Source organism: Sorghum bicolor, chromosome 9 (genome assembly GCF_000003195.3).
Source record: "Sorghum bicolor cultivar BTx623 chromosome 9, Sorghum_bicolor_NCBIv3, whole genome shotgun sequence".
Taxonomy (NCBI): Eukaryota; Viridiplantae; Streptophyta; class Magnoliopsida; order Poales; family Poaceae; genus Sorghum; species Sorghum bicolor.
The window spans coordinates 5,350,811-5,378,486 of NC_012878.2; the positions used below are offsets into that span (position 1 = coordinate 5,350,811).

A 27,676-nucleotide genomic window follows, 5' to 3' on the forward strand; every position below is an offset into this window, starting at 1 on the left:
CGAGTAGGCCTTCGGCGGCACCTACCTCTCCGCCTGGTGCATCCCTCTCCGATCGGCACCTCCATCTTTGACTCCGGCCGGCATCGAGCTCCTCTCTCCATCCTCGGTGAGGACCTCCATCTCCTTCTCGCATGCAGTTCAGCAGACGGCTAGGGTTTTGGCCGGTGGCGCTAGCCTAGCCAACCACACCAAACCAACAGGTCCTACTACTTCGACTCTAGATCTTGCAGCACCATGCTGTTCCCCGTGGGGCTCTTGCCTCCCAACTGGATTGCCGCCGATGCCATCTACCTCACCTCGGCGGCGAGCACGTCGATGGCTTCGACTGCCACCTGTGGACCAAGGTTGACTTCGTCCGGTAGACTACGAGGAAGTCGCCACTGTCCGCCCCGTCCACCAGAATTTCTTCAATGGTAATAACTATCACCTGTGTGTTTTACCCTATGTTTTTACCCTATGTTATTTTCTAGAACAATTTGCGTAAGACATAGCTTTAATCTTTGAACACAACTCCAGTAGGTGTCTAGTCTCTAGATGAAAGAATAAAAAAAATAAAATTTAGTGATCGACTAACCAGGCACCACTCATAGTTCGATGCTTTGCGCTGTGATTGTGAATGAATTGAAAAAAAAGAATGATTAACATTACCTTAGGGCCTCAGCGGGGGCACCTCGCTATGTGTTGACTGTTGTCGTCAGTTTCTTGTGGTTGATGATCGCGCCCGGCGCTCGGCGGCAGAATTGGCGGCGATAGGAGACGATAGACAAGAGGCGAGACCTAACTGCACGCTGTGAATTTGGATCGTCAAAACAAATTGATGCCAGTGCCCACCGTCCAGACAGAGTAGCGCTAGCGCTGGCCAACAAGTTATTGGGCTGTAGTGCCGCACGCTGCATAATTTGGCTTGCTAATGGGCCAAAGGTCGTAGTTAATGATGTGCTTATCTATATAAAGTATTATATATTTGGAGGCCTACAACATTTGGAGGCCTTGAGCCGTCGCTCATGCTGCACTTGCCCGGGGACGGCCCTGCTTGTGGTGAGCATCTTCTATATATAGTAGTTATGTATTTTGTATAGTAAAGATGATGTGTATCCACAAGGTTTTCTTGTAATGTATGTTGGGAACATATCTAGTGCAAACCACAAGCTCCGTGAAAACCTGTGTAAACCATGGCAAAAAATTCGTCTAAATTCATCAAAAAAATCACACATATAGACGATTTGATGATACACAACCTTGTAAAATATCTTGTCCAAACTCAACTTTGTTTGTGAGATATAAAAATAACAAATTTCAAGCAAGAAAGCTGTCCACGTGATTTGCTAGAAATTTGTTATTTTTATATCTTACAAACAAATTCGAGTTTGGATAAAATATTTTACAAGATTGTGTATCATCATATCATCTACATGTGTGATTTTTTTGGTGAATTTAGACCGACTTTTTTGCCATGGTTTGCATGAGTTTTCACCGAGGTTGTGGTTTGTACTAGATATGTTCCCATGTATGTTAGCAGAAAGATGCGATGTTGGGGGACAATAACAGTTGCCTATTGGGTAGCAAGCTTACTGCTAAAGAAAAAAATGAATGAATACATAAAACTATGTCATGAGATGAAACAAGTTGGTTTTGTTGTGGATTTTGCGATCAAGCTGAAGTACAAAGATCGTAAGAAGATGCCACGAAAAGAGAAACAAACAAGGATCAAACTGGATATTTTCATCAATACATGAACGCAATAAGGGATGTCGATAAGCAAGTCAAATGTTTATTGTGTATTTTGATGAACCGACTTCTTCTGCCCACTACTTCTGATTACATTACAGGTGAGAACATAGCTTTTTGTTCAGACCTAGAAAGGATGGAAAAGCAGGATTGGCAGCTGGAGTTCTTTCAGATGGTGCAAAACACAAGGTCCGTCCTCTTGATTTCGGTGAGTTGCTGGATCTCACCGTAGAAAGCCTTCAAAGCAGTGAAAGAAAAATATGGCTGGCAGAAAGACACTATTGGAATCGCACGCTTTGGCTAGTGTCTAGGGCACTCGGCAAACAGCAAAAAACACTCGGCAAAGAGGAGACGGCGAAAAAAAATAACGACAAAGCAGAGATGCCCGCTAGAGATGCGCCGAGTGCCGAGCAGAGATGCCCGCTAGGGATGCGCCGCCGCACTAGTGTCTGAGGGCGTGCGGCTGCGGCGGGAGAGGTGGTGGTGGGGCTGGAGTGGGTGTCGGTAGTGGGCGCGGCTCCGGCGGTCGGGGGCGGGCGCAGATCCAGCGAGCCGTCGGCAAGGGGCGGGCCAGGCGGCCTTACGAGTGGGCGGCGGCCGGGAGCAGGCGACGGTGCGTGCGGCAAGGCAAAAGTGTGTGTCCTCCTGATTTGAGCCTCGGCAAGGCCAATGCATGATTTGGGACTTTCTTCCTTTTATATATATATAAAAAATCAAATACAAACATATGGTTACAGAGTTTGCCGAGTGCCCCTGATATGACACTCGGCAAAGACCATTTGTTATTTGATGTGTTTATTGTCTTTATTTGTTTTCAAAATTATGTTTACCTAATTTGTTGTGACTAATTAATTTTTAAAATAACTTGTTAAATGCACTCTATAATGTATATTCAAAGCTTATATGAATATTTGGCCATTATTTCATACGGTTATATATATCTTTAATTCTATTTATCATTATAAAATTCTATAATTGTAGTTAACAAATTAAAATTAGCAAATGAAACCAAAAAAATACCAAAATTTCACAAGAAACGATCTTTGTCGTCTATTCACTATATAAAAAAGTTTTGAAGTGAAACTCCAACTCGACACTAAATTTGACATCAGATTTTACCAGATCCTACTCAACTATATGAAACTTCTTCGAAGATGTACTGATTTCTAAACATCGTATTTGACAACTTTTGCGAAACATTCTCAATCTTTTATCGCAGCCTCCACATATGATATCATGACATTTTAACAAATATCATGAGGTAAATTAACTAAATATAGCAAATAGATTGAGAAAGGTACCAACATTTCACATGGAGTCAAGATTATTGTATAACATTAGTAGAAAAAGTTTGGAGGCCAAAAAAAAAAGTTTGCCGAGTGTCACAAAGAAACACTAGGCAAAATGAAAACTTTGTCTAGTGTCTGCGTACAACACTAGGCAAAATTATCACTTTGCCGAGTGTGAGACGGAACACTCGGCAAAGCCTAACTGCACGTTAGCCACCGTTGCTTACCGGTGCCTTTGCTGAGTGTACCACTTTGCCTAGTGTTGGACACTAGGTAAAGGGCTGGTTTGCCGAGTGTCAGAGTTTGCCTAGTGTTTGGCACTAGGCAAACTATCGATTTACCGTGTGCTTCCTTTTGCCGAGGGCGACATTCGGCAAAATACTACTTTGTCGAGTGCCCGATAAATTGCACTAGGCAAAGTGTGTGACACTAGGCAAAGAATGAATCTCCGGTAGTGAGACGCGATGTTGGGGTACAATAACAGTTGCCTATTGTGTAGCAAGCTTACTGCTAAAGAAAAAAAAATGAATGAATACATAAAACTATGCAATGAGATGAAAGAAGCTGGTTTTGATGAATACCCAATTTTTATTTTGGTAACAATGTTTATAGATATAATGTTTACATAAGTCAATGGGAAAAAGAAAAAAAAATACACTAAACCTCCTAATTCAAGTCCAACTTCAAAAAGGTTTCAAAACCCATGTCAATCACTTTTTGTCTTGCGGCTTCTATAGAGCTTCAGCTGCTTTTGAAACTTCATTAGGAACACATCTTGTGGAGCCCGTGTTGCCCTTTTTAGTACCATGCAAAAAAAAAATCAGTCATCTTAGCCAGTAAAACCATAAAAATACCAGTAATATCACACAACCTAGCCAGTAAAACCATCTAAAAATCCCAATAAAGGCTGAAATGGGGAAACTTAGAGCTGTGGCTATCACAAAAATGACATACTTAGCCAGTAAAATATCATACTTAGCCAGTAAATCACTCAACCTTTGCACCTTACCAGTAAAATCACTCAACCTAGCTAGTAAAACCACCTAAACCATCTGCAATACCCGTAAAATCAGTCATCTTAGTCTTGTACTACAAAGGCTAAAATGGGGAATCTCCTGCATCTTAGAGGGCCATCAATCAAACAGCGATTGTGTTGATCCCAAAGGTAAAACACCCACAGGAACTCAAGAATTTCAGACCAATTTCATTATGCAACGTGGTATACAAATTGTGCTCTAAAGTGCTAGCTAATAGACTGCGGGTGTTTTTAGATGAGATCATTTCTGCAGAACAGAGCGCATTTGTGCCTGGTCGCCTGATCACTGATAATGTGCTTGTAGCCTATGAGTGTATTCACTACCTCAAGAGAAAGAAAGGAAAAACTGGAGCTTGTGCAATAAAACTCGACATGGCAAAAGCCTATGATCTAGTCGAGTGGAGTCATCTGCAAGACATGATGTTGAAACTGGGTTCCCAGAAAGTTTTGTGCAGACAATAATGAGATGTGTTACCTCTGTATCTTTTTTCAGTAAGGGTAATGGGAACCTATCAAAGCCATTTAAACCATCAAGGGGGATTAGACAGGGGGATCCCATCTCCCAATATCTTTCTCTGATATGTTCTAATGGCCTCTCTTGCTTATTGAAATCAGTTGGTCAGGTGCACTTGGCCTGAGGCGTGAGAGTTGGGATTCATGCACCTTGGATCTCGCACTTGCTGTTTGCTGATGACTGCATCGTATTCTCAGAAGCTTCTCAGAGAGGTGCCCAACGTTTGCAAGAGATCCTGAATGTTTATGGCAGGGTTTCGGGGCAGCTGGTCAGTAGAGACAAATCAGCGATTTTCTTTAGTGCAAATTGTGGTGAAAATAGCAAGCAAGAGGTACGGGAAATTTTACACATTGAAGTGGAAGATTTAGGGGAGAGGTTGTTAGATAACCCATGCTCGGCTGCTCCTTTATCTGTTATAGGTTTCGTTCAGTGAATAAACGAGCTCAATTCAGTTGAGCGCGTCCTGTAAAAGGCCAGACGCATGCTGGTTCATGCAGCGGTCTTCCTTCTTTCTAGTTGGTAGTGGTGAGCGCGAGCGCGTCGTTCTCGTCCGTGGGATGGCACGGGCCGGTCAGAGTTCGTTGGCGCGCGCGTAGGAGTGGCGATCGGCATGCACCCAGTCGTGGGATGGCGCGACATTGGCGGGTGCGTGGAGACCGCAGCGTCGTTGTAATCTTCTATTTATGTTACAATAGAGTCAAGAAAAGCTGCGCTTGTTAGCAGCACAAACTCGTGTGTGTTTTGCGTTCTCGTGTTGCCACTGTATTCGTGCGTTCCAGGCGAGTGCACTGTTCATCTTCTCCATCTCCGGCGACGGGCGCTGGCGATCCGGAGGCTACAGAGGTATCTGGGGCTACCTACTGCCTTCGGATGTGCTACCAAGGAGGCTTTTGAATTCATGCCAAACCGAATCAGGAATGTGGTGGGAACTTGGAGCGGCCGCGAAGCTAGCTGTGCAGGACAGGAGGTGCTGCTCAAGTCAGTTGTTCAAGCAGTGTCAACCTACCCCATGAGCTGTTTTTTGATCCCGAAGGATTCTTACCACAAACTGAAATTGGTGATCGCAAATTACTTGTTTGTGCTCACTTGGTATCCCATGATAATCAGGTGGTGGAGTGGCATAATACCCCACCTGGTATTATGGATATCATAAACAATGATTTTATTTTTGGACATGATTAATGAAAGCTCCAATTTTGCCTCAAAAAAATAGCTGTGGCTATCACAAAAATCGTACCTTTTTTTTGGATGATCGTTGTGCTGACCATCATCTTCCATTGTTGGTGGCACTTTACCGCGCCTTCTCTGGATTCTCTTGGAGAGGAAGAGGAGACAGCCGGACTGGCAAAAAATGAAGTTGCAAAAAGAAATTAACTGAGAAAAGAACTTCCATATCCTACGCACCCATTCACAGCAGAGAATGAAGTACATGAAGACTGCAGAGAAGGGGTTGGCACACCTAGTGGCAGCACCTAGGAGGACTTGAAGAAGCTGCTGCTAGTCTGCTACTCGACCCTTCTCTCGCCGAGCGGGATGCGCCTGGCGGGCGTCAAACTTCACCGACGTCGCTGGCAGCGCGTCGTGGCGACCCCACGCGATGGCTGGGGCGGGCGTCGAGTTTCACCGACGTCGCCGGCGGTGCGTCGTGGCGATCCCACGCGATGGCTAGGGCGTCGTGGCATCGTGGCGGCACATCGTGGGCAAAAATACCCCACGACATCGGTGAAGTTAGGGTTTACTGATTTAGGGTGTACTCCCTCCGTCCAAAAAGAGACATATTGTTTAGACATATTGTTTGATCATCCGTCTTATTCAAAATTTTTACATAAATATTATATATTTTATTAAGACCTATTTTATCATTAGAGATACTTTACTAATGCACTACGGGAGAATTGAAATTCCCCGAGTGTCGCAGGCTTCCCCGAGTGCCAAAAATCGAGCACTCAAGGAAGGCCGTCTTTCCCGAGTGTTGCACTCGAGGAAGAATTGCACTCGGAGAAGAGAGGCTTCCCCGAGTGTCATAGCTTACCTGGCACTCGGGGAAGAACGACACTCGGAAAAGGTCCTCTTCCCCGAGCGCAACACTCGGGGAAGAGCCGTACTCGGGGGAGAAAAGTGTTACTTGACGGCCCAAACTAACAGCGTCGTCGCAGCTTAAAATGAAAAAAGTTCTTCCCCGAGTGCCAAAAAAACTCTCGGGGAAGACGCCCTTTCCCGAGTGCTATTGCATGACACTCGGGGAAAATGCTGGCTTCCCCGAGTGCTGCGGGCCTGGCACTCGGGGAAGAGTCCCTTCCCCGAGAGCCAAGAAAGGCACTCGGGGAAGAAATTTTCTTTTTTTAGTTTTTTTGCTCTAATTTTTTTCTGAGGCTTTCTCACATTATTTCAAACTTCAAGTTCAAATTTGGGGATATTTAAACTTTTTTAAGTATATTTCATTTGTTTTTTTCGTTTCATTGATTTTTTTTTGCAAACTTCAAATTTGAACTGCAGGTGCATTAAATAATGGAATTTATTTATTCAAAAAATGATATTCAAGATATTTAATGTATTTTAAGACCATATCCACAAGCTCAATGAAATGTGAAACATCTAACATTATAAACAACTTGTGGAAAAAGTGTTTTTAAATTATATAAAATCCGTAAAAAGTCGGAAAATCAAGAAACTTGTCTGGGAGTTATTTTATCGCATGTAGAGGCTATGATAAAAAATTAAGAAAGTTTGGAACAAGTTACAACATCGGATGTCCTAAAATCCACACATCTATGTGATCACTTGTGATTATATGGGGATATCTCTAGGTTTTGGACATGGTACGTCACAACTTACTCGAATTTTTCTCAAATTTTTACCATAGCCTCTACATACGATGACACGACACCTTAACAAGTTTCTTAATTTTCAGACTCCATTTGAATTTTCTATAATTAAAAACCGCTTTTCTAACAAGTTGGTGGTCATGTTTCCTGAAGAACATGTTCGAAATTTGAAGTGTGTCTTTGCACACGGCCTCAAAACATAGTCAAAAACATGAATATCATTTTTCGAATCACTAAATTTTGATATTTTATGCACCTGCAGTTCAAAATTACTTTTTTGAGAAAAATTTAAGTGAACATAAAAAATTTGAAATATATACCAAAAAGTCATAAAAATTTTCCAAATTGAAACATATTGTCTATGATAGTGTATGAAACCGACATAAAAAATTTGGATTGGAAATAAATGGAAATAAAAAAATATTTGCTGAGTGCCGGCCTTGGGACTCAGCAAGACACCACGCACACATACATCACACAGCGCTGCCCGCACACACACAGCATCGCGCGCACACACACACGTAGCAGCGCCGCGCCGCTCCTCGCGAACACTCGCGCGCCCACCGCCGGCTGCCTGCCGCACGCCGCCGCCCGCCCGCCGCTGCCGCGGCTTGCCCCCGCCCGTGCACGGATCTCGGCACTCGGACCGCGCAGCGCGGCCTTCATCCTCCTAGTCGTGGGTCCCCGCCTCCCCTGCTCGCCCGCCTCCGCGGCCGTCCGTGGCTCTCCCCAGCTCGCCGGCCGCCGGCGGCCTGAAGGGAGCCTGGACGTCGCGCCTGCGCCCCCATCACCCCCTCCCCGGCGGCAGCGCCTGCGCAGATCTATGCGGGTCGTGCAGGGTCTGCTGCCCTCCTGTCCGCAACGGAGGCAGCACGGCAACGATTGGCTCCACAAGCTGAGGATCTCCTTTCTCTCCTCTTTTTATTTGTTCATTCTAATATTTGCTTAACTCATGGAGTGAATCACCCTTAATTTCATAAGACTAGATCTAATTCCTGACTTTTTCAATAGCTACCAGTTCATAGTTTTGGAGCTTCACTTTATTTTCACATGCTAGATTGGTCTTGGTCTGGTTGCAATCGATGGTATTTCTCTGCAATAGTATAAGGCTGCAAGCAGAATGATATGTTGAAATAGTTTGGTCTGTTTAACTAAAGAAAGCTCTATTTTGCGTGACAGTACCGTGATGCAGTTTTATTTCAGAGTAGCAGAGGGTGCTTTTCTCCTGTCTTGCAAAGTCCTTTGATAGATACGATTTTATACAGTACTATAATGTATAAGTTGCCATTTGGTTAGACTACTCTAACAGATGCGGTTAGCCATGTAAAATGTCAGTTCCATGCTGCAACATCGATAGTTTTCAGTAGCTGGTTTGCTACTATAGGTTTTTATTTGATCGTGATACTCTCATTTTAGGCCCTGTTTAGTCCCCCACCCAAAAAATTTTAGGCCTTAGAATTCAGACCGTAGCCCTTTTATTTGATCAACTCTTAACTTGGCACATGTTTGTTCATAACTGATTGATATGAGTCTGAGATTTAGGCCTTGTTCAGTTCGCAAAAAGTGTGGTTTTTGGCTACTGTAGCACTTACGTTTTTATTTGAAAAACATTGTCCAATCACGGAGTAATTAGGCTCAAAAGATTCATCTCACAAATTACAGGTAAACTGTGCAATTAGTTTTTATTTTCGTTTATATTTAATACTCCATGCATAAGACCAAAGATTCGATGTGACGGAGAATCTTGAAAATTTTTGCGAACTAAACAAGGCCTTAGTACAGAGCTAGTCTATGAGTTCAGCTATATTTTTTTATGCAAGTCTATGTATTCTGTTTGTCCTATACCGTGTTTTCTTTATCTTTTTTACCTCAACAGATGATGCCTCATGTAGAGAGAACCAAATGATTGTTCAAGTGAATACAGATGATGAACTAAATGTATGACGCAACTCTCAGGTGTCCGATTTTGAGTTACCTGTTTTACTAGGTAATTACCCATTAGTAAAGAACAGTGCAGGAAAGGATCAGTTAACTTGCTTACTACTTTGAGCTTGCTCACGTGCAATCTCTCTTTTTTCAGCATCAATCGGGGGCGGCTTCGAACCATGTCGAAGGGTCACCGGCATCATACATCGGGTCATCCCTACCTGGACCGTGGTCAGGATCGCACGCTGGAGCGTCCCAACCCTCGCCGGCATCGCATACTAGACCATCGCCGTAAGCCGTCTTCGGAGTTATTTTTATGTATTAAACTTGTGAACTTGAAATAATGTGTAATTTTGAACGTGTGGTTTGTAATATATCGTGGATTTTGTATAAATTTGTTCGTTTGTGATATATAAATGTAGCTTGTGATATATTATTGTTGATTATATATATATATATATATATATATATATATATATATAGTGAGAGTATACACTGTAGCTAGCTACAAAACATCTTATTCTGTAGCCAGACCATTGGACGCATCTGTATTCATGTAACCTGCGCACCTGGCCGAGCCAAACCTTGTATGCGGCATTAGACCCATGCGTAATTAACGCCATACATGTAGGTCGTAATTAAAGCCACGTATGCATGCAGGTCGTATATATACACCTTTCGATACTGGGTGAACGAGTAGTATTTTTGTTGCTAGATTTGGACCTTGTTTACTTCCCGAAATGAAAATTTTCGTGACACTGTAGCACTTTCGTTTGTTTGTGGTAATTATTGTCCAACCATAGACTAACTAGGCTCAAAAGATTCGTCTCGTCAATTTCGACCAAACTGTGCAATTAGTTTTTATTTTCATTTATATTTAATACTCTATACATGTGTCTAAAGATTCGATGTGACGCGGAATCTTGAAAAATACTCTATGCATGCATTTTTTGGACGGAGAGTGCTTTCCTGCTTATTACGAGAGTGCCAGTGGCGGACCCAGGAATTGAAACTAGGGTAGTCCTAAAAAAATTTTCATGCGCAGCACGACAAAATTTAAAGAAAAAAATTGGTAAAATGACTATAAAATAAGCAAATTGCGACAATATAATTTAATAAATTGATTCAATTCTTAGGCTCACAGTCTCACAGATCTAGAAGAAAATCAAATCCCTAAACCAAAAAGACAGAAAGCCATAGCCATCTACTGATCTACATATGGGAGAAAAAATCAACTCACCACGGAGGGAGCTGTAGGGTGCATGGAGGCGCAATCCACTTGTCCAGTGTCGGCCGACCGCCGACGGCGTCGGGCAGGGCGAGGGAGGCCGACGAGCGACGGTGGGGCGAGCGGCGAGGGTCGAGGGAGACAGGGAGTCAGGGACCGTACCGGAGGGAGGCGCAGTCCCTATCCGTGCGAGGGAGGCCGGAGGCCGGAGTTCGGAGGCCAGCGCCCAGCGACCGGCCGGCGTGGGCGTGGGCGGGACGGCGCCGGCGGTGCGGCGGCTCCTCCTCGGCAGGTCGCGTGCTCACGCGTGGGAGACTGGGAGCGGCCGCACCCGACTCGGCGCTCGTGCGATGTCCTCGCAGTCGCCCTACTCTGCTGACGGGATGAATGAAGGAAGGCTTGAGCCAAGGCCTTGTTCAGTTTGCAAAAAAATTTGGCTTCGGGTACTGTATCACTTTCGTTTGTTTGTGTCAAATATTCTCCAATCATAGACTAACTAGGGTCAAAAGATTTTTCTCGCGATTTACAAGTAACTGTGTAATTAGTTTTTATTTTTATCCATATTTAATGCTTTATGCATGTGTCCTAAGATTCGATGTGACGGGAAATCTTAAAAATGTAGTTTTTGGGAACTAAACCAGGCCCAAGTTTCTGGTTGAGAAAGACTAAAAAATTTTTGGACAATACAAATAATATTTACGACAATCACTAATAATATTTACGAGAATTTACACCAAATTATATTTATGAGAATTTTTGCACACCACATATTTACCAGAATTTACGCCAAAATATTTACGAGAATTTACGCTGAGAATATTTACGAGAATCTGCACTAGAAAGTCTTTACGAGAATTTGCACTGGTAATATTTACGAGCATTTTGTATTCTACAAATCCATCTTAATTTACGAGAAGTCTCTATCCGGCACTTCTCTATCTGGCACTGCCCAGCGAGCAGAAGGGGCGACTCCTCTGGAAGGTGTGGTCGGGTTGCGCCTCCTCTGGACCACACCATCGTTGGGAGCCTGTTTGTTGCAGAGGAAGGAGCGTTGCCACCATGAGAACACTCATTGCCAAGGGGATCCCGGATCTAGGCGCAGTGGGGAGGAGCAGCAGTGGCCGCCAGTTACGCCGCTGTGGGGGTGAAGCAGCCGCGGCTGCCATCCGAGCGAGGTGGGTCGCGTCGTCACCGGGAAGCCACGCCTGCGTGGGTCGACCCGCGCCGACATCGCACCACATCCACGCGAGGCGTGGGCGCTGGGGACGAGTAGCCATGGCTGCCGGTTACGCAGCCACGAGGAAGAAGCAGCGGCGGCCTCCATGCGGAGGCAGGCGCGTTGCCGCCAGGATTCCCGTGCAGTGGGTCGAGCCACACCGACACCGGACAACATCCACGCGAGACAGTGGCGCATGAGAGAGGAGCTACCGTGTGGCCGCCGCCGATAGCACCGCCATGGGGGAGAAGCGGTCGTGGCCGTCGGTGGAGGAGGAGGTAACCCAGTCTATAGCGTGAGTCATCTGACCCATACTGCCTCCGCATAAAAGGTACTCCCTCCGTCCCAAATTCCAAGAATCTTGGAGAGTCAAAGTTTTTCAAGTTTGACCAAATTTATATAGCAAAATAATAACATTTTTAGTACCAACCAAGTATCATTAGATTCTTTTTTAGTTATATTTTCATAATGTACCTATTTTATGACATAATTTTTTATATTTCTCTCTATATTTTTGGTCAAACTTGAAAATGCTTTGACTCTCCAAGATTCTTGGAATAACTTATAATTTGGAACGGAGGGAGTAGTAGCGATGTAATTTGGGGGAAGGAGCCACGACGTTTTCAGGGGGAATTAAATCACTGCATTCATGGGTGTATTAATTCCAGCAATGGAGGGGACCGCGTCAAACCGAGGCCTTGTTTAGATACACCCAGAAACCCAAAACTTTACAAGATTCCCCGTAATTAGGTAAACTGCGTAATTAGTTTTTGTTTTCGTCTATATTTAATGCTTCATGCATGTGCCGCAAGATTTGATGTGACGGGGAATCTTGAAAAATTTTGGGAACTAAACAAGGCCTAAGCACATTTGTGCCTAGGTCTTGTTTAGATGCGAAAAGATTTTAGATTTCGCTACTGTAGCACTTTCGTTTGTTTGTGGCAAATATTGTCCAATTATGGATTAACTAGGATCAAAAGATTCGTCTCGTGATTTACAGGTAAACTGTGTAATTAGTTTTTATTTTTGTCTATATTTAATGCTTCATGCATGTGTCGAAAGATTTGGTGTGACGGGGAATCTTGAAAACTTTTTGGTTTTCGGGGTGAACTAAACAAGGCCTTAGCATGGTAAAACAGAGCAAACTTTAAACATACACTTAGTGGCGATAAAACACATCACCTCCACTTGGGACTTGTCAACAACTTCAAAAGTAGAAAACATTTGTGTCATGTTCATAGTCTGTTTTATTATCATCTTTGTAGGGGTTTTGTTGACCAGGTTGTGATAAAACACCTTAGCTATAAAATATAGGTCTGGTTTTATTATTAATCACATATGGTTTTATCATCGGAGGGAGGTGTTTTAGTGCAAGAAAAATACGGCATGCTAGAGGTTTACCCTCTTTGTTGGGTTTTTATTGAACATGTTTTCGATAAAATAAAACCAGCATACTCGTTTTATCGGCACTAACCTGCCGAGGATAAACCCTACATAGACAATAAAACTCTAGAATATAATAAAACTCTAGCATGTTGTGTTTTATCGATCCAAGAAAACTTTAGTGGTGGTAAAAAAACCTCAGTCTGGATTTTTATCATCCAGGTAGGATTCAAGAAAACTTTAGTGGTGGTAAAACACCTCGTTCTGGAGTTTTATCATTCAGGTAGGGTTTTTATCGACAACCGTGTTTAGATCTATTTTTTTTAGATTTTGACACTATAGCACTTTCGTTTTTATTTGATAAACATTGTCCGATCATAGAGTAATTAGACTTAAAAGATTAGTTTTGCGATTTACATGCAAACTGTGTAATTAGTTTTTGTTTTCATCTATATTTAATGCTCCATGTGCCACAAGATTCGCTGTGACAGAGAATCTTGAAAAGTTTTTAGTTTATTTCTGAAATTTTTTCACGACACTGTAGCACTTTCGTTTGTTTGTGATAACTATTGTCTAATCATTGACTAACTAGCCTTAAAAGAGTCGTCTCATAAATTTCGACGAAACTGTGCAATTAGTTTTTATTTTTGTTTATATTTAATACTCAAGTATGCGTCTAAAAATTTGATGTGACGAATAATCTTGAAAAGTTTTTGGATTTTGGGTGGAAGTAAACAAGGCCCATGACTCTCGAGGCAAGCGACGCTGGTACCGCGTCACCTCGCATTGTCGCCTGTTTAATTAAAATTTCTTTTACAAAACGAATAGTGTAGTATTTTTGTTTGTATTTAACAAATATTATCTAATTATAGATTAATTAAATTTAAAAGATTCATTTCATAAATTATATGGGAAACTGTGTAATTAATTGTTATATATATATATATATATAATGTTTATATATGTGACATAAGATTCGACGTAATTAAAAAATCAAAAATTTTGAAAATTTTTGGAAAGTAAAGAAGGCGGTCAAGTTGCCGTGTTTCTGTTTGTCACGGGCGCAAAGCCGTCCTCCTCCTTGGCTGCACGCAGAGAGCTCCAGCCACAGAGGCCTGCCTCGTCGGGTCCGGCGATGGCAAAGCACTGCGGCCTCTAGCGTAGGCTGCTAAAAAAAAGCTAGCGTAGGCTCGCAGCTGTACAGACCAAAGCGCGCACGCCCGCCAATGCATAGCGTAGCCATGCACTGGCCGATGCGGGGCGACCAGTGGCTCGACTCACCGTCCGTGCAGCTGCAGGCGAGAGCGGCAGCTTTGCATCGGGACCGTCAGTGCATGTGCATGTGTAGCTGAGAGAATCCAGTCCTCGTTTAGGCTATAGATGGCTGCGTGCCGTGCCGTGCCTGCCCCGGGCCGCGCCGTGCCGTCGTGCCGGCCGAGCCGTGCCACCACCGTGCCTCGTGCCGGGTATGGCCCAAGGCACGGCCCGCGGGCTGTCGGGCCGGCCCGAAGGCACGGCGGGCCACCGGGCCAAGGTCGTGCCAGGCCAGTAGCAGGCCTATATTTTCTTTTTTTGTTTAGAATTAGCAAGCTACATTTTTTAACAGGCCAATTAGGATGAATGGATGAGCCAACAGATTTATATTTTCATTTTTTTAGAATTAAAAAGCTATATTTTTTACTGGGATATTAAACATCGGGCCGTCGGGCCGTGCCTGAGCCGTGCCACGGACCACGGTGGCGGTCCAGGCACGGCCCGGTACGTCGGGCCGTGCCTGAGCCGTGCCACGGACCACGGTGGCGGTCCAGGCACGGCCCGGTACGTCGGGCCGTGCCGGCCCGGGCCCGGTAGTAGTCGGGCCGTGCCGTGCCCGGGCCGGGCCAAAATGACGGGCCGCGGGCCGGGCCAACGGGCCACGGGCCGCATGGCCATCTATGGTTTAGGCCTTGTTTAGTTTATCCTCAAAACTAAAAAATTTTTAAAATTCTCGTCACATCGAATCTTATGGCACATGCATGAAACATTATATATAAACAAAAATAAAAACTAATTACACAGTTTAGCTGTGAATCACAAGACGAATCTTTTGATCCTAGTTAGTCCATGATTAGATAATATTTGTCACAAACAAACGAAAGTGCTACAGTACCGAAAACTTTTCACTTTTCACGAGATGAATCTTTTGATCCTAGTTAGTTTCAAAAATTTTTACATAATAGTTATTATAGTATTTTCGCTTACATTTGACAAATATTATCCAATTATTAAATAATTAGGTTCAAAAGATTTATCTCACAAATTACAGATAAATTATATAATTAGTTTAGTTCCAAAAGATTCAGTAAAACAGACATTGTAGAACTTTCATTTATATTTGACAAATATTATCCCATCATTAACTAAATAATCCTAAAAATCGTCTCACAAATTACAACTGGCGTGGCCACAAATTAAAAAAAAATCGTCTCATAAAAAAAAGCGCCATGCATCCGAAAGTCTCACGGGTGTACAGGAATCTCGGGTGCCGTCCTCCCTGTCACACGCACCCTGCTGCTGCTGCATCCATGCACGCTGGCGTGGCCACAGGCCCACAGCGGCGGCTTTGTCACCGTGCGTGCATGCACGCCGCGCTATCACCTTCTCTGCTGCTGCAGCATGCAATGCATGCGCCAAAAGTTTAACAGGCATGCGCCAAAATCAGATAAAATAATCTGTCAGTATTTTTTTTATTTCAGGCCATCACACGGGCTTCTTTACTAATTGCACAGTAAAAGTTTACAAAATGAACAATATATCACTTTCGTTTGTATTTAACAAATATTATCCAATTATAAATTAATTAGGATTAAAAGATTTGTCTCACAAATTACAGACAAATTATACAATTATTTATATTTTAATCTATTTTTAATGCTTCATATATATATATATATATATATATATATATATATATATATATATATATATATATATATATATATATATATATATATATATATATATATATACTAGGTTAATGCCCGTGCGTTGCTACGGGTTTTAAAATCTACATAGTTTTAAGTAATTTTCAGCTAACACATAAAAAAAAATCTTATGACATCATGGTTTCGATTTCAGTAACCAAACACCTTGTATAGTCAAACATCTTAAAACATCTTGTATGGACAAGCAAATTGTGAGCGAAGATTATAGTTCACTTTAGTTTAGTGCCGCTTGAAAATCAATCAACTAAAAATAACTAATTTATTAGACATAAATGATTTGTTAAATTCAATAGGAACACATGCAAGAGCAACACTTTCTTCTTGATTGGTAGCAATTTACATCTGAACACGCTCGTCCAACCTTTCTCTTCTTATTTCCATTAGTTTCTTATTCAGCCCATGCATGCAGCCAATAAAGAACAAATTGCCTGACATACAAATTTGAAAGGGCATCACTAAAACTATAAATGGGTTGTAGCAAGGCCAATGACACTTGAAATCAAACCATCCAACAAAGGAAGAAACACTTCATGAGACACTAAGTATAGAATCAGATTGAAAAAAAAGGTACAAGATTATTTTTTAGTTCGAAGCTCAAGGTCCCCTTAATACCCTATGATTTCCACTGAAAAACAGAACCACAAGGTTAGACATACTCATTAACAACAGTAATTAATACTTTATAAGATAATGTTCATTAAAATATTTTTATCTAAATATATCTATGTGGGATCTTGTTTTGAAGGATTTATTACAAGAAATCTGATGGTGTAATCGAAATTTAATTTGGATGTTTGGTTTTGCGGTTATGATTTTTTTAGTTTGTAAATATGGTCACTGCACGCAAATCTAAGTGACTTCTATGTTGGTTATGTGCATGTGTCAGTGATGGGGCCCATGTGTCAACAAAGGAGATTGAAATCATGGCTTCACCATATGTGGTAGACGGGTCCTCTTCGTAACTTTTAGTTGTAGAGATGTACCGTAAGAGTCAATATGATGAGAAATCTAAACTTATTTGCAAAATTTGTGAGGAAGTAAAAAAATTTTGTAAAATTTTTCAGATTCCTTGTCACATCGAATCTTACCGCACGTACATTAAGCATTAAATATAGATAAAAGAATTAACTAATTGCACAGTGTGTGCCTATAATTTATGAAAAATATTTTGAGCTTAATTAATTCATTATTGGACAATATTTATCAAATATAAATAAAAGTACTACAATGTACATTTGAAAAAAATAGAACTAAACAAGACCTAAAATTAGAAAACTTTTCAAGACTTCATTGGTACATACATAAAATATTAAATATAAATTAAAAAATAATGAATTATATATTTGACTATAATTTGTAAGATAAACTTTTTAAGTGTTTATGATTAGATAATATTTGTTAAATATAAACAAAAATGTAAATTTTTTCATTTTGAAAAAATATGTAAAGAGGAGTCGCATGCAGTACACGCATGCAGTACTCTACCCTTTTGCAAAATTGTCTCGAAAGTAAACAAGGCCGATCCATGCGCATGCTCCCTTTGAATGTGGTACACGCATGCGCATAGATTAAAAAATTGCGTGTACTAATTATATACCAATTAGGTTTAAAAGATTTATCCCATAAATTATAATCAAACGTTCAATTCATTATTTTATATATATATTTAATACTTTATGCATGTACTACAAGCGAAGTCTTAAAAAGTTTTCTAATTTTAGGTCTTGTTTAGTTTCAATTTTCTTTTTACAAATGGATACTGTATCACTTTAGTTTATATATGACAATTTTTTTCCAATCATAGATTAACTAGGCTTAAAATGTTTGTCTCGTAATTACAAACAAGCTACGCAATTAGTTAATTTTTTTATCTATATTTAATGCTCTATGTATGTACGGTAAGATTCGATGTGATGAGGAATCTGAAAAATTTTATAGAACTTTTTGGTTTCTTACAAATTTTGCAAAAAATTTTAGATTTCTCATCATATCGACTCTTCTGTTACATATATGAATCATTAAATATAAATTAAAAATTAACTAATTGTATAATTTATCTGTAACTTGTGATATCTATAATTAAATAATAGTTATAAAATAAAAATGAAAATACTATAGTATCTATTTTATAAACTTTTTTCAAGTAAACTTTTTTCAAATAATTTGTGATGGCCTGAAATAAAAAATACTGATGATTTTGGCGCATGCAGGCTAGCTGTTCAACTTTTGGCGCATGCATTGCATGCTGCAGCAGCAGAGAAGGTGATAGCGCGGCGTGCATGCACGCACGGTGACAAAGCCGCCGCTGTGGGCCTGTAGCCACGCCAGCGTGCATGTGCATGTATGCACAGCAGCAGCAGCGGAGAAGGTGCGTGTGACAGCGACGGCACCCGAGATTCCTGTACACCCGTGACCCGTGAGACCTCTTCTGATGGCGCAGGGCAACGGCGTCGCACACGGAGTACAAATTTTTCCTGGCCCGTGACCTCTCTCTCTCTAGTTTGCAGTTGCACAGATAATGGGATTTGACGGGGGCTGTGGCTCTGAAAAGAAAAAAAAAACTTTGTCCATGTCCAGTCACTTCCCGCTTTTGCTGCCAAAGACTAGTGTTTAATTATGAATTAATTAGATACTACATCATAATTATAATAATTAGTGTTTAATCATAAACTAATTAGATTTAAAAGATATGTCTCGAGATTTATAATTAAACTATGTAATTAGTTTTTTTATTTATATTTAATATTTTATGCATGTGTTCAAAGATTTGATATGACGAGTGAAAAATTTTTAGACCAGGAAATATCACTCCTCAATGCATATTTTTTTTCCTAAAACATCTCAACTTTGCCTCTTTTTCTTCTCGTGTCTTGTACTTCATAATTCTCGTGCTCAAATATAGAAGACCATGTATAATGGGATGAAAGAGTATAGTTCAAGGAAGAGCTAGAGCCTAGTGTTACGTAGATATGATTCCTTTTTCGTATTTAGTACCTTTTTTTACATGCCTAATCTCAGCTAAAACTGTAGCTGCCACTGAAAGAAGGGGTAGCAAAATCGAAGCCAAACTAGTAACAAAAAATACTGAGAAAATAAGGACTTGTTCAGATGTAAAAAGATTTTGGATTTCGCTACTGTAGCACTTTCGTTTGTTTGTAGCAAATATTGTCCAATCATAGACTAAGTAAGATGAAAAACTTCGTCTCGCGATTTACATCATATCAAATATTACGGCATATGTATGAAGCATTAAATATAGTCGAAAACAAAAACTAATTACACAGTTTGCCTATAAATCATGAGATAAATCTTTTAAGCCTAATTACTCCATGATTAGACAATAATTACTAAATAAAAACGAAAGTGCTACAGTAGTTAAAACTAAAAAAATTTGGGAACTAAACAAGACCTTACTTATCAAGAAGTTTTTTTTTCTTGATTTGACTAAGTGTACTCCCTCTTAAGGGTGTCGTAAACTGAGTCTCCAACACAATACCTATAGCCTTCAACAGAGTACTCATACAGAAGACCCATTTTAGGTATAAAAAAAGGCATAACCCAAATTTGGGTATTCTCTCTCCTCGAGACCCATTTGCAGAGAGTGTTGTCTTTTAAGTCTTGTTGTTGGAGAAGACTAAAAATAGGTATAGAACCTTCTACCTGTAGCGCTACCCAAAGGACAAATGGGTCTTGTATTTTGGGTGATGATTGTTGGAGATAGTCTAAGGCTGGGCAAAAATAACCGAGAACCGAAACTGAAACTAAAATAACCGGAACCAAAACCAAAATAACCGAAACCGAAAATTTCGGTTAGCTGTTAACCGATCAAATTTCGGTTCCCAGGCTCGGTTAACCGAAAGAAGCGAAATTCATAAAACAAGTCCAATAAATCTTACAATATAGGCCTGATACCACCTTAACCCTAAATATAAAAGGTGAATGACACCCTCTCATAGCTTCACATCCTCTCATTTTTTTAAAATAACGACAATTTACTTTTAAAAAATATTTTTCCCTATTTTTCTATTTTTTTATGCTTGTGTAAATTTTCGGTTAGTTAGGTCGAAACCGGAACCGAACCGAACTAACCGAAACCGATTTTGCTCGGTTTCAAGATTTGTGAAGAACCGATCGGTTCCTATTTATAGAGAACCGAATTTGTGTAAAAAACCGAAGAACCGAACTGCCAGGCTGACTCCCTCTATTCCTGAAAGCTTCAACTCCTAGAGTTGTCTCAAACTATTAAAACTTTAATTGATTTTTTAGAAAAAATGCTTAGATTTATAATACCAAATTAATACCATTAGACTTATCTTAGAATATATTTTTATAAGATATTTATTTAATGTCATACATATTTATAAAATTGGTCAAACTTAAATATATGATATGATTGAGATGTATATTTACTTTGGAGCAGAAGAAGTAAAAACTATGAACATTTAAAAGTAAATTAAATTATAGTCATGGACCAAACAAGGCCTAGGAACGCAAGCGTCTCGTGAACAGCAGCGAGTTTCTTTAAAAGCTCATCCTCCCAGGCCCACTCTCTCACATACCGCAGGCCGCGCTATCTCTCACTTCATTCACCACCACCGCTTCACCCCAGCTCTTCTGATTTCTACCTGCTGGGCGGCGCCGGTGATCCCCACCGGCCGGTCGAGCACACCCTCCTTCGCCACCAGATTCCGTCACCACGAGTTGTGACTTTTGTTGAGTTCAGGGTCAAAGCATCTGCATCTCCATCTGCGTTCAAAACCATTCTCGTTCCCGAGCTAGCACCACAGTTGGCTCTGCTGGATTTCTGCCTTCTCCGCCGACGGTCATTCATCACTGGCCAGCCGGTGAGCGAAGGTGAGCAGCTTCATCTATGCCAGCTACGGTACTCCACTAGACGTTATTGTTAACATCTGTTTGATTTGTTATTTTTCTTTGGTACATATGTATGTTGTCAGGTTCTTGAACTCATCTAGTCTCTAAGATGAGCAAAAGTAGGAAGAAGCCTCCGGACAGCGAACAACCATGCTACTCCCGAATGTGATGTGGTATGATGCTGTTTATGTGGCTTTGTTTCTTTCTTTGGCGTTAATAACTATATAATTCTTCTTAATTAACGGTGAGTAGCCGTCCGAAGAATTAGGCTGGTTGACAAATTATTATTATTATTATTATTATTATTATTATTATTATTATTATTATTATTATTATTATTATTATTATTATTATTATTATTATTATTATTATTATTATTATTATTATTATTATTATTATTATTATTATTATTATTATTATTATTATTATTATTATTATTATTATTATTATTATTATTATTATTATTATTATTATTATTATTATTATTATTATTATTATTATTATTATTATTATTATTATTATTATTATTATTATTATTATTATTATTATTATTATTATTATTATTATTATTATTATTATTATTATTATTATTATTATTATTATTATTATTATTATTATTATTATTATTATTATTATTATTATTATTATTATTATTATTATTATTATTATTATTATTATTATTATTATTATTATTATTATTATTATTATTATTATTATTATTATTATTATTATTATTATTATTATTATTATTATTATTATTATTATTATTATTATTATTATTATTATTATTATTATTATTATTATTATTATTATTATTATTATTATTATTATTATTATTATTATTATTATTATTATTATTATTATTATTTGTGAGAGTTATATATTTTCTAAGGATTTGTCAACAATGTAGTATATTTTCTTTGGCGTTAACTCATTTAGATGAGACGGCCAATCTGTAACTTACCATTTTTTTTCTGTCGAATGTGTTAGTTATATATTAAGTTTAGAATTGCATCAACCTGATCACAAATATGTTAGTTATCATGTTGTTCTTTTTCCTTGGTAGGTATATTCGTGTGGGTCTCTTATCCTACTTTTAATTTTGTGAGATGTCAACCGATTAAAGAAAAAAAATAAATCTAGGCCAGTATGGTCTCTTGTTTCTTTGTCTTAGAGAACTATAGGCTACCGTCACATTATGAATTCATAATTAACCGAAATAAGAATATGGGATATATAGTGCTATAATCTAAGATAGATTAATACAAATTATTCATAACGTATCCTTTATCTAACTATGTTTATATTTTTCATGTCACAGAAACTTATTCGAATTGGATGGTATAGGAAAATAAGGTAAGAAAACATGATGTCAAGTTCTATTTTTAAGAAAATTTATATTTAAATTTACTTGGATCTTCAAATAGATTTTTTATAAAAAAAATACAGAGTCATTACATTGGACTGGTCATTATGTGACGTCAAGTTCTGTATGAAGCTTTCAACTTGGGCAGACAATCTTGCAAAGCTGGAAGAAGATACTGAAGCAACTACAAATGGAGTTTCAGCAGGTTCCTTCAGCTGTTAAAAAAGTTAAAAACAAATTAAAACATGACATAATGGTATAACACCAAAAAAAACTATGAGCCACTAAATCATACAGTAGTAAGTAGGAATATAAAAAAAAGAAATGAGTTTGATCCTTGGTCATGCACTCAAGTTGTTATATAACTATAATCACTCAGTAGTTAATAAACATATCATACTTGGTAAAAGACCAAAAAACTAGAGAAAGCTTATACAAAGAGGGGGTATTCAGACCTCAAGCAATCCAAATGATGTAAAATCTCCACTATTTCCTTCCAATGCAAGATATTCCACTGTAAATCGCGAGACAACATTTACTACAAACAAACGAAAGTGAAATTCAAAAAATTTTCACATCTAAACGCCTTGTTTCGATACCTGCGAAGTGAACCATACTCCTCTCTCCCCAAAAGCGAACCATACTCCTCCTCTCTCCCCATATTTCGGTTTCAATGCACACTGGAGCTGCTCTAAAGCCTTGTTTAAATGTGAAAATTTTTAGATTTCAATATTGTAGCATTTACATTTATTTATTGCTAATATTATTTAATTATACACTAACTAGAGTTAAAAAATTTGTCTCATAATTTATAGACAAACTATGTAATTAGTTTTTTTATTATATTTTATACATGTGACGCAAGATTGTATGTGAATGTATAGATCGAGCATCGAGCACTGGCACCGTGGATCGACCACTGGCTTCATGATGCAGCTGTAGTCCGTATTAAAAAAACTGCCTGATAGTCCGTATTAAAAAAACTGCCCGACGTCTCGTCATTTCGTCGCATCACGTCCGGTTGACCACCCACCCGAGTTAACCAGCTGCCTAGGCTCTAGCCCTTCGCGGCGAACGACGTAGCCAGCCTGCCGCTGCGCCTGCCTGGCCGAAGCAGAGCAGCGTGTGCTCATGAAATGCACAAGGACGATGTATTTCATACTTTCTCGCTCCCGTTTCACATTTAGGCCTTGTTTATGAGAACTTGTATCTTGGATTAAGGCCTTATTTAATTAGCAAAAATTTTGGATTTTGGGTACCGTATCAGCTTTGGCCTTAAGTTCCAAAAAAAATTTCGGATTTCGACACTGTAGCATTTTTTGTTTTTATTTGATAAATATTATCCAATTATGGACTAATCCATATCGTGATTTATAGAGAAACTGTGCAATTAGTTTTTATTTTTGTCTATATCTAATGCTTCATGCATGTGCTCCGGAGAATCTTGAAAAGTTTTTGATTTTTAGGGTGAACTAAACAAGGCCTTTGTTTGTTTGTGGCAAACATTGTCCAATCATAGACTCATTAGGGTAAAAAGTTTTTTGTTTTCGTACTCAATGCATGTGCCGTAAGATTCGATGTGATGGGCATCTTGAATTTTTTTTGGAAACTAAACAAGGCCTGTGGTGGCCTAAATATTTATGTGAAATTCTGTGAAAGTTTCTCACTTTTTTTAACATATAGAAGTAGGTGTGAACATATGCCATGTATGAAAGTTTTTCTGTGAACATATGAAAGTTTCTCATTTCAAATTTGAAAGTTTCGAGCTTCCTGTCCACTACTCGAAACTTTCGTTTGAAATAGTAACAATTTTCGTGATGCTAAAGTTTTGCACTTAGGATTGTGAAGTTAGTTCAAAGTTTATAAATTCTGGGTATAAGGTTTTGAATCTACCAGTACAAAGTATATAATGTAAGAGTTCAAAGTTTTTTTTGAACCTAGTGGTACAAAGTTTAAATTAATAGTTGAAAGTTTATAAATTCAAAGTTTTGAACCTAACAGTGCAAAGTTTATAATTTGATAGTTCAAACTTTTAAATTAGCATTACAAATTTTGTAATTTCATAGTTCAGAGTTTATAATTCAGAGTATAAAGTTTTGAAGTTAGAAATACAGAGTTCGTAGTATCATAGTTTTTAAAGGTTATAAATTCTGGGTGCAAAGTTTTGAAACTAGCAGTACAATATTAGTACAAAGTTTATATTGTCGTGGATCAAAAGTTTATAAAATCTAGTTTAAAGTTCTCAAACGAGTATTATAAAGTTTTTAGTGTAATAATTTAAAGTTTTAAAACTAGTAATTCAAAATTTGTAGTGTCATAGTTAAAAGTTTACCTAGAAACACAAAGTTTTAAATATGATAGCTCAAAGTTTTATACCTAGAAGTATAAAGTTTGTAATATAAGTTGAAACTTTATAAATCCTGAGTTAAAGTTTTGAACCTAGCAGTATAAAGTTTATAATGTGTTACTTCAAAGTTTTAAACTGGGTATTTTTTGACAACTATTGACAACTATTTTGGTACTAAAGAACAGAAAACCATGTGTACTTTTATATTAGCTATTTGCATCTGGACAAATTAGATGTACTCATTTTTCTAGTTTTTTTAAACTCCATAACTACTTTTGTTCTTTATTGTGCAGGAGAGACTGATGGCAATTTTCCACCGGTCAAACACCACAATCTTTAGCTGTGATGAGATCAACTTGGAGGATCCAAAATGGTGTGACTGTACTTCTTAGGGTGCCACCAACAGCCAACCCAGAGCAGCTTAATCGCAGGCTAATACAACAAGCAATTAATTTGAAGTGTGGGATTGATGTTCCGGAGGACAACATTTTTAAAGTTTTTTATGATTTTGTGCTGTGGACCGCTTCAACCGATCACGCCACTCAAATCATGCAGATAACAGATATCGACATTGCGGGTGTCAAGATTGTTGTCTATCCATGGACTCCTACCTTTAATTAACTTGCCACTCCACGACCACTCTATTGCACCAGCCAAACGGCCCCGAGATGAAATTTGTGAGCATCTAAAAATTACAGTTTATGGAGTGCCACCGCATCTTACGAAAGCCCAAACCATACCTAGAGTATTTCCAAACATATGTCAGCCTTCCAATATGCATATTGACAAGGAGAATATCATTTATAGCTTCAAGACATATGCATGTCGTGCTGATATTCCTAGTACATGGAATCTAGGCATCCGTCGAGGTACTATGTTGCACTTGTGGCCAATCTGGATCGATGTAAAAAGCTGTGCACCTCCTACCCAAGTGTCGCGGGCCCGACAAGGTAATTCAGTTACAACAGAACCTTGCTCCATTAATGTTACACTCTACGCTAACAAATCTCACTCTTATTGCAGATGTGAGCAACGTGAGGGTCCGGTTCTCATTGTTCCCCACACCTAGTGTAGGTCTGTCTGGACATGGTGATGGAGATGGACATCAAGGAGGTATGGTATAACCATCCTATCCATCGCCCCTAACCACATACTTAAGATATATCAGAATTCAAATATTAAACTACCTCATGCTGATTCTCATGTAGGTTACACAGGTAGATAACAAATGCCTCTTGGGCTATTAGTTATGGTACAACCATCCTATAGGTCACCCCTAACCACATACTTGAGATATATCACAATTCAAATATTAAACTACCTTATGTGGATTCTCATGTAGGCTACTTTGTTGAGTCACGCGACGATTCATCTGAAGATTCATATTGCACAGTACCGGTAACACCAGATTATGATCCATTTGAGTTACCCTTGAGCCTAGTACCAAGTTTTAGCCAAATCACCGAAGTGCCAGAGACACAAGAAGAGTACGTTTACTTAAACTTCATTCATTAGTTGAACTTCAATCCTCCTACTCTATGATAACACAACTCCTTTACAGCAATGTCGACTAAATCCAAAGTTATGGAGACATGAGGAGCTTCAAGCACTCAAGAAATCTGTGCCTGATCGGACGACTGCTGAAAGAAGTGCTTAGAATGAGGCGATTTCAGCTCTATACTGTAGTTTCTTCCACATAGAATCTGTGCCTTTGTTTGGGATTATGAAAGAGCGGAGAGCACTCCCCAGTTCCCACACCCTTCCAGACATCCTTGATCTTACATATTTACCTTTAAGACCCCCTTTGGACTGCTGTTTGTTTTCCTTGTTTTCTGTATTTTTCCGTGAAGATTACTGTGAAGACTCCTGTTAAACTTGTGTACGATTACTGTGAAGTTCCTGCGTTCCAAAGGGACCCTAAATGTATAATCAAACTTGAACTGGAGGAGCACATAAACCATGGCCTTGTTTAGTTTCTGAAAAATTTTGCAAAATTTTTCAGATTCCCCATCACATTAAATCTTTAGACGTATGCATGAAGTATTAAATATAGACGAAAATAAAAACTAATTGCACAGTTTAGGCGGAATTGACGAGACGAATCTTTTGAGCCTAGTTAGTTCATAATTAAACAATATTTGTCAAATACAAACGAAAGTGTTACTATTCCTACTTTGCAAAAAATTTTAGAACTAAACAATGCCCATGTTCCTTTTTGTTTAAAGTGACATTTTACCATTACTAATTTGACGCTCATTTTGCAACCTCCACCTTAATCCTCATCATATGCACTAGAAAATTGGCATAAAATCGGCATACTATAACAACCACCGACAATAATAGACATTGTAGCTATTCCGCTTTTTTTATTAAAAATAATTAGCCACCTTGACAAATTTCTGAGATAGTCTAAAGTAATTTTCCTAAATTTATGTATTTATATATGAATTACCACCTCTGCCATTTTGAAAATAATCTAAAGTTACCCCCCTAAATCTTCATTTAATTATCCACCTATGCCATTATAAAGAAATAACCTCCTAAATTTACATCTAAATTATCCACCTCTTATTAAGACTGACTTAAACCAAGCCCAAAGCCTGCATCTAAATCAACTACCATGCCATTATAGAAAATCCCAAAGTATTCCTATATATGCTTCTAAATTACCCTTTCTTCTATTGTAAACATAAAACAATCAAGGTATATGTGCATGATGTGTGTCACCATGCAGGAAGTGATGGCCATGAGATCAATTTCCATGTCAAACACATATATAGCCAAAACTAAAGGTTCAAATAAATACATGCATATCAAGCACACGTGACTGTTGAGACTTCCGACAGTTGTTGACAAATGACTTTGAGTTTTGTATAGAATTTTTAGTAACTGTAATATCAAAAGTTTGTATAATTTTTATTTTAGGCCTTGTTCAGTTTGCAAAAAATTTTAGATTTTGACG

General features: G+C 38.9%; 2 protein-coding genes and 2 long non-coding RNA genes across 9 annotated transcripts; 3 read left to right on the forward strand and 1 right to left on the reverse strand.

The window, feature by feature from the left end:
* LOC110430100 lies at positions 7,946–9,754 on the forward strand. The gene is made up of 2 exons (XR_002447318.1): positions 7,946–9,379; positions 9,473–9,754. It is a non-coding gene; the product is annotated as an uncharacterized LOC110430100 (long non-coding RNA).
* Positions 14,526–15,099, forward strand: LOC110430380 (bcl-2-binding component 3-like). The gene is made up of 2 exons (XM_021448038.1): positions 14,526–14,679; positions 14,804–15,099. The coding sequence occupies exons 1-2, from the start codon at positions 14,526–14,528 to the stop codon at positions 15,097–15,099; spliced, it is 450 nt and encodes a 149-aa protein (XP_021303713.1).
* Positions 20,661–26,713, forward strand: LOC110430091. Of its 6 annotated transcripts, none has more exons than XR_002447304.1 (9): positions 20,661–20,983; positions 21,085–21,174; positions 22,323–22,357; positions 22,451–22,572; positions 25,008–25,664; positions 25,738–25,827; positions 25,923–25,983; positions 26,057–26,201; positions 26,276–26,712. XR_002447304.1 is itself a non-coding variant. In XM_021447048.1 (9 exons), the coding sequence occupies exons 5-9, from the start codon at positions 25,490–25,492 to the stop codon at positions 26,286–26,288; spliced, it is 432 nt and encodes a 143-aa protein (XP_021302723.1). In that variant the 5' UTR covers positions 20,662–20,983; positions 21,085–21,174; positions 22,323–22,357; positions 22,451–22,572; positions 25,008–25,489; the 3' UTR covers positions 26,289–26,713. The 6 variants fall into 6 exon arrangements, 3 of the variants coding, with proteins under 3 accessions (XP_021302724.1, XP_021302725.1, XP_021302723.1); XR_002447305.1 differs by lacking the exon at positions 25,923–25,983 and having other exon boundaries at positions 20,662–20,983; positions 25,008–25,391; positions 25,522–25,664; positions 26,276–26,710; XM_021447048.1 differs by having other exon boundaries at positions 20,662–20,983; positions 25,923–25,931; positions 26,276–26,713.
* LOC110430092 lies at positions 22,450–22,882 on the reverse strand. Its single transcript, XR_002447306.1, has 2 exons — positions 22,823–22,882; positions 22,450–22,582 (listed from the first exon to the last, which is right to left on the reverse strand). It is a non-coding gene; the product is annotated as an uncharacterized LOC110430092 (long non-coding RNA).